We start from the raw sequence: 6,917 nt of genomic DNA, 5'->3' as shown, positions 1-6,917 counted from the left end.
AAAAGAAAAAAGAAAAATATAAAACTCAGCTAGACATGGTAGGACATGGAGGTAATCTCAGTTACTTAGAAAGATGACAAAGGAGAATCGTTTGAACCCCGGAGGTGGAAGTTACAGTGAGCCAAGATCACGCCACTGCCCTCCAGCTTGGCAACCAAGTAAAACTCTATCATTTAAAAAAAAAAAAAGGAATGAAATGAGATATCATTAAATATATCCAGTAACTTCTCCATCTTCTACAGGCAATCACTGAAAACTAGGAGGCAAACCTCACTTATCAATCCGTAGGCCAGACCACTGTCCCATTATACAGACCAGAGAGCTATACCCACTGAGAGCTGGAAGAGAGGAACAATAAAGTTCAAAAAAGACATAAAATCTCAATCTTCAAATGGAAGATAACCTGGCAAGATGCACTTTGGGTAATCTATCTGAAATAAATCAGATATAAACAAAGTCATTATTTTAAACAGTCTTCCATTCTGACTTATGTTTAGCATCTGTGCTTCAACGTGTAAACAGTTAAAAGAAATTGTTAACACATGGATAAAATGAATTTTTAATATCCTCTGTATTCTATAACAGAAATAGAGTGCAAATTTTTATTTAAAAAATATTTGCAATCCCCTTTTACTGACAACATAACTGAGACGCTTTTTTTTTTTTTTTTTTTTTTGAGACAGTGTCTTGCTCTGTCACCCAGGCTGGACTGCAATGGCGCAATCTCAGCTCACTGCAACCTCCACCTCCTGGGTTCAAGCAATTTTCCTGCCTCAGCCTCCTGAGTAGCTGGGCCCGCAGGCAGGTGCTACCACGCCTGGCTAATTTTTTGTACTTTTAGTAGAGATAGGGGTTTCACTGTGTTAGCCAGCATGGTCTCAATCTCCTGACCTCGTGATCCACCCACCTCGGCCTCCCAAAGTGCTGGGATTACAGGCATGAGCCACCACGCCTGGCCCGATATTTATTTTACATACTTAAATTATCTTAAGATTTAATAAGAATAATTAACCACAGTGTGGTCTAGAAATGAAACTACACAAAATGGTTTGAAGAACAAATGTATTTTTTTTCTTTTGAAACGGAGTTTCGCTCTTGTTACCCAGGCTGGAGTGCAATGGCGCGATCTCGGCTCACCGCAACCTCTGCCTCCTGGGTCCAGGCAATTCTCCTGCCTCAGCTTCCTGAGTAGCTGGGATTACAAGCATGCGCCACCATGCCCAGCTAATTTTTGTACTTTTAGTAGAGACGGGGTTTCACCATGTTGACCAGGATGGTCTCGATCTCTTGACCTCGTGATCCACCCGCCTCGGCCTCCCAAAGTGCTGGGATTACAGGCGTGAGCCACCGCGCCCGGCAGAACAAATGTATTTCTTTTTTTCTTTTCTTTTTTTTTTTTTGAGACAAGAGTCTGGCTCTGCCGCTCAGACTGGAGCGCAGTGGCACAGTCTCAGCTCATTGCAACCTCTGCCTCCTGGGTTCATGCAATTCTCCCTGTCTCAGCCTCCCAAGTAGCTGGGATTACAGGTGCCCGCCAGTACGCCGGGCTAATTTTTATACTTTTAGTAGAGATGGGGTTTCTCCATGTTGGCTAGGCTGGTCTCAATCTCCTGACCTCAGGTGATCCACCTGCCTCGGCCTCCCAAAATGCTGGATTACAGGCGTGAGCCACTATGCCCGGCCAAAATAAAGACTTTCAAAGTGAAACCAGCTCATCAAATTTTTACCAAGATATGACAAGAAACCTTTTATGCAAAGAAATAAAAATTGAAGCAAAACTTTCAACTTAGTTTTCTTTCATTTGTTTGAAAGAGACGGGTTCTTACTATGTTACCCAGTCTGGTTTCGAACTCCTGGGGTCAAGATATCCTCCTGCCTTGGCCTCCCAAAGTGCTGGGATTCCAGGCGAGAGCCAACACTTCTGGCCTCAACTTAGTTTTCTAATGTCTTTTTTCTCTTTTGAGATGGAGTCTCACTCTGTCACCCAGGCTGGAGTACAGTGGTGTGATCTCAGCTCATTGCAACCTCTACCTCCCCGACTCAAGTCTCAGCCTCCCAAGTAGCTGGGACTATAGGCACATGCCACCATGCTGGCTAATTTTTGTATTTTTAGTAGAGGTGGGTTTCACCATGTTGGTCCTGAACTCCTGATCTCAGGTGATCCACCCGACTCGGCCACCCAAAGTGCTGGGAATAAAGGTATAAGCCACCGTGCCTGGCCTTTTAATGTCTTGAAAATCACATCAATTCTACAAATTACTCTTTCTGAAGACAGAACTTTAAATGTTTCCTTCCTATTTCTGCCATGCTTATAATAAATCATAAAAAGTACTCTAAACACAATAAATGGAATTCTTACATTTTAAACCATTTTCTTAATATAAAGGATAACAATTCAAATCATATTTTAAATTTCTACATCTTTATATTGCACTAAAATTATTTTACATGGAAGAACTAGTTGATGCCTCATGACATAATACCTTAGAAACATTTTTTGATATTCACATCTATATTAATAAATATTTCACAGCCTACTTAAATAAATATTCTTATATACAGCAAATCATCTAACAAACAAAAACAAATCTGTAATGCTACTTTGTTTTTGAGAGCAAAGATATTCAGTATTTTTGTTTCTGTTTCTGTGAAACACACTGACTTTTTAAAACACATGTAAGTCACTCATAGTACCTAGTAATAACATTTGAGCAAAACTTAGTCATTCATTCATTTATTAAACGGGGTCTCATGATGTTGCACAGGCTAGCATGGAATTCCAGGGCTCAAGTGAACCTCCCACCTCAGCTTCCGGAGTAGCTGGGACCACATGCCCATGCTACAGTACCTAGCTTCTTCATTTATTTTTTAGTCTCTACATGGCTACTTTTTAAATATAACCTTAATTTTATTTTAAAAATGAAAGAAAAAAAAATGAAGGAAAAAGTTCGTTCTCTATTATCCAGTGGAGCAGAATGGTGAGAAGAGAGATAACGAAAATAAAACTTCAATGCTGACTGTTTTATAGAACTTAAAAATTCAGTTCTCATTACTCTACTGCAATATAACCAACCCAGCTTATTTTAATAATAATAAACACTGTCAGTCTTTTAAAAACCAAGAATACAATTAAAAACTTTGAACAGGCAGGCAGGGTGGCTCAGGCCTGTAATCCCAGCACTTTGGGAGGCTGAGAGGGAGTAGATCATGAGGTCAGGACTTCAAGACCAACCTGGCCAAGACGGTGAAACCCCATCTCTACTGAAAATACAAAAAATTAGCCAAGCGTTGTGGTGGATACCTGTAATCCCAGCTACTTCGAGGCTGAGGCAGAGAATTGCTTGAACCAGGGAGGTGGAGGATGCAGTGACCCAAGATCATGCCACTGCCTCCAGCCTGGACGACAGAGCAAGACTCTGTCTCAAAGAAAAAAACAAAAAAGTTTGAACAGCAAGAAAAAGTTAATGGCAACCTCTTGAACCCCGTTTTAAAGCTAGTTCTACTTCCAAATAAAGCTTTAAAGCGGTTTAGCCACCATCAGCTTAAGAATATTTTTTCAGTGTTCTAAGGTATAATGTTTGGCATCAAGAAGTATGGTAAGCACTTCTGATTTGTGACTAAAGAAAAAATAATCAAGTACTAAAATACCAGTGGTTCCTGTGACAGGGTAACTATCCCCATTCAAGTACTGTTCCCCCCACAATTAAAGTAATATTTCATTTTGCCCTCTGAGAATGTATTAAGAAAAACAAACCATGATTTTTTTTTCAGTTGAGGTGAAAAAACTGCTTCATAAGTTCATATGTTGTAAAAGCTACTGCTTGAGAGGGAACGCAGCGAATGTAATTAAGAGATAAACCACGATAGAGTCCTTTCCGAATTCCATGGTGTCCATAGACATACTTCATAGTATCCCGCATGGTACTGAAAGACAATGATGATTAAATTATGACACCTCTATAGCCAATCATGAAGAAACAATTTCAGGATCCATAATATCAATTTATTTTTTTGAGATGAACTCTCCTCTGTTGCCCAGGCTGGAATATGGATTACAGTGGCAGGATCGCAGCTCACTGCAGCCTCCATCTCCTAAGTTCAAGCAATTCTCCTGCCTCAGCCTCCTGAGTAGCTGAGATTACAGGCATGTGTCACCACGCCCAATTAACTTCTGTATTTTAGTAGAGACAGGGTTTCACCAAGCTGGCAGGATAGTCTCGATCTGCGCCCTCCTCAGCCTCCCTGGGGTTACAGGCGTGAGCCATCTCACCCAGCCCATATCAATTTTTAAAGAAGCTTAAATACCATCTTGAATAGCTTTTTTTTTTTCTGGACAGAGTCTCACTCTGCCACCCAGGCTGGAGTGCAGTGCCATGATCTCAGCTCAATGCAAACTCTGCCTCCCGGGTTTCGGCAATTCTCCTGCCTCGGCCTCCCAAGTAGCTGGGACTACAGGCACACGCCAGCAAGTCCAGCTAACTTTTGTATTTTTTTTTTCTTTTTTTGAGACGGAGTCTTGCTCTGTCACCGAGGCTGGAGTGCAGTGGCGCGATCTCGGTTCACTGCAACTTCCGCTTCCTGGGTTGAGGCACTTCTGCCTCAGCCTCCCAAGTAGTTCCAAGTAGCTGGGACTACAGGCACAAGCCACCATGCCCCTAGAAGACGTTCCTGTTTCAGAATTGTTCCTTTCCTTTCAAACCAATAATTTGGGCTTGGCCTTTTACTTTCAATAGACGATCTGAACTGAAATCTTTTCAAAAATCTTTTTTTTTTAAGAGGCATGTTCTCACTTTGTTGCCCAGGCTGGAGTGCATTGGCAATCACAGCTCACAACAGCCTCTAACTCCTGGGCACAAGCAATCCTCCCACCTCAGCCTCTTGGGACTACAGGCACACACCACCATGACTCACTAATTTTTTTTTTTTTTTTTTAGTTAAAATTTTTTTAGAGACAAGATCTTACAATGTTTTCCAGGCTGGTCTCAAACTCCTGGCCTCAAGTGAACCTCCTACCTCAGCCTCTCAGGTAGCTGGATACTACAGGCATGAGGCAATGGCCCTGGCCCAAAAAAATCTTTTCAGTGAACAAGGCAACCCAAGTTCATGAACAAATGTTCTGCTCCTTCCCTGACAACTTATCACCAATCAAATGGAATGGTTTTAAATCTCTACAAAGAAAACTCTGGAGCTGTACTGTACAATAACAGTAGCCACTAGCCACGTATGGCTATTGAGCACTTGAAATGTGGCAGTCCAAATCAAGATGGGCTATGAATATAAAACAAATCCTGGATTTCAAATACTTAGTATAAAAATATATATATATTGAGGCCTGGTGTGGTGGCTCACGCCTGTAATCCCAATACTTTGGGAGGCTGAGATGAGTGGATCACTTGAGGTCAGGAATTTGAGACCAGTCTGGCCAACATGGTGAAACCCCGTCTCTACTAAAAATACAAAAATGAGCCAGGTGTAGTGGCACACACCTGTAATTCCAGCTACTCAGGAGGCTGAGGCAGGAGAATCACTTGATCCAAGGAGGCAGAGGTTGCAGTGAGCCAAGATCATACTACTGCACTCCAGCCTGTGTAACAGAGTGAGACTCCATCACAAAAAAATATACACACACACAGAGCGAGAGAGAGAGAGAGAGAGAGAAATGTTGAGGTGATATTTTAGATATTTAAGGTTAAACAAAAAATATTTTTCACAATTACGTATATATTTTTTCTTTTGTTTGAGACAGGGTCTCACTCTGTCACCCAGGCTGGAGTACAGTGGTACAACCTCGGCTCACTGAAACTTCCACTTCCTGGATTCAAGCAATTCTCCTGCCTCAGCCTCCTGAGTAATATTTCTTTCTTTAATTGAGACGGAGTCTCGCTCTGTAGCCAGGCTGGAGTGCAGTGGTACGATCAGCTCACTTTAACCCCCAGCACCCGGTTCAAGTGATTCTCCTGCCTCAGCTCCCGAGTAGCTGGGATACACGTACGCGCCACCATGCCCAACTAATTTTTTGTTTGTTTGTTTGTTTGTTTTTTTAAGATGGAGTTTTGCTCTTGTTACCCAGGCTGGAGTGCAATGACGCGATCTCGGCTCACCACAACCTCCGCCTCCTGGGTTCAGGCAATTCTCCTGCCTCAGCCTCCTTAGTAGCTGGGGTTACAGGCACGTGCCACCATGCCCAGCTAATTTTTTGTATTTTTTTAATAGAGACGGGGTTTCACCATGTTGACCAGGATGGTTTTGATCTCTTGACTTTGTGATCCGCCCTGCCTCGGCCTCCCAAACTGCTGGGATTACAGGTGTGAGCCACAGCACCCAGCTTTTTTTGTTTGTTTTTTGAGACAGAGTCTCACTCTGTTGCCCAGGCTGGAATGCAGTGGCACCATCTTGGCTCACTGCAACCTCTGCCTCCCTAGTAGCTAGCATTACAGGTGCCCACCACCACATCTGGCTAATTTTTATATTTTCAGTATAGATGTATTTCACCATGTTGGCCAGGCTGGTCTCAAATTCCTGACCTCAGGTGATTTGCCTTCCTTGGCTTCCCAAAGTGCTGGGATTGCAGGCGTGAGCTATGGTGTCCAGCCCTAAATTAAATTTTAACAGGAGGATTAGAACCTGACTGTAGGCCAGGCAAGGTGGCTCATACCTGTAATCACAGCACTTTGGTAAGCCGAAGCAGGCAGATCACTTGAGGTCAGGTGTTTGAGACCAGCCTGGCCAACATGGTGAAATCTTGTCTCTACTAAAAATACAAAAATTAGCCAGGCGTGGTAGTGGGTGTAATCCACTAGCTGTAATCCCAGCTACCTGGGAGGCTGAGGCAGGAGAATCACTTGAACTGGGAGGTGGAGGTTGCAGTTAGCCAAGACCGCACCACTGCACTCCACCCTGGGCAACCAAGTAAGACT

At 42.9% G+C, this 6,917-nt stretch overlaps 1 protein-coding gene across 6 annotated transcripts in view; it reads right to left on the bottom strand.

The window, feature by feature from the left end:
- Positions 1 to 6: 6 nt before the first annotated feature.
- Positions 7 to 6,917, bottom strand: part of SLC25A16 (solute carrier family 25 member 16) — a 63,882-nt gene continuing 56,971 nt past the window's right edge. For 4 of the 6 annotated variants that reach the window (XM_037733202.1, XM_017513689.2, XM_017513692.2 and 1 more), the window contains one exon: positions 3,538 to 3,924. In XM_037733202.1, coding sequence (XP_037589130.1) covers positions 3,768 to 3,924 — 157 coding nt within the window. In that variant the 3' untranslated portion in view covers positions 3,538 to 3,767. Of the gene's footprint in view, positions 432 to 3,537; positions 3,956 to 6,917 lie in introns of those variants that run through there. The other 2 variants (XM_037733201.1, XM_017513693.2) reach the window with 2 other exon arrangements.

The sequence above is a fragment of the Cebus imitator genome, unplaced genomic scaffold, assembly GCF_001604975.1.
Source record: "Cebus imitator isolate Cc_AM_T3 unplaced genomic scaffold, Cebus_imitator-1.0 Scaffold499, whole genome shotgun sequence".
NCBI lineage: Eukaryota > Metazoa > Chordata > Mammalia > Primates > Cebidae > Cebus > Cebus imitator.
Note: the sequence above shows the minus strand (reverse complement) of the source record. Positions and strands in the feature narration are given on the sequence as shown.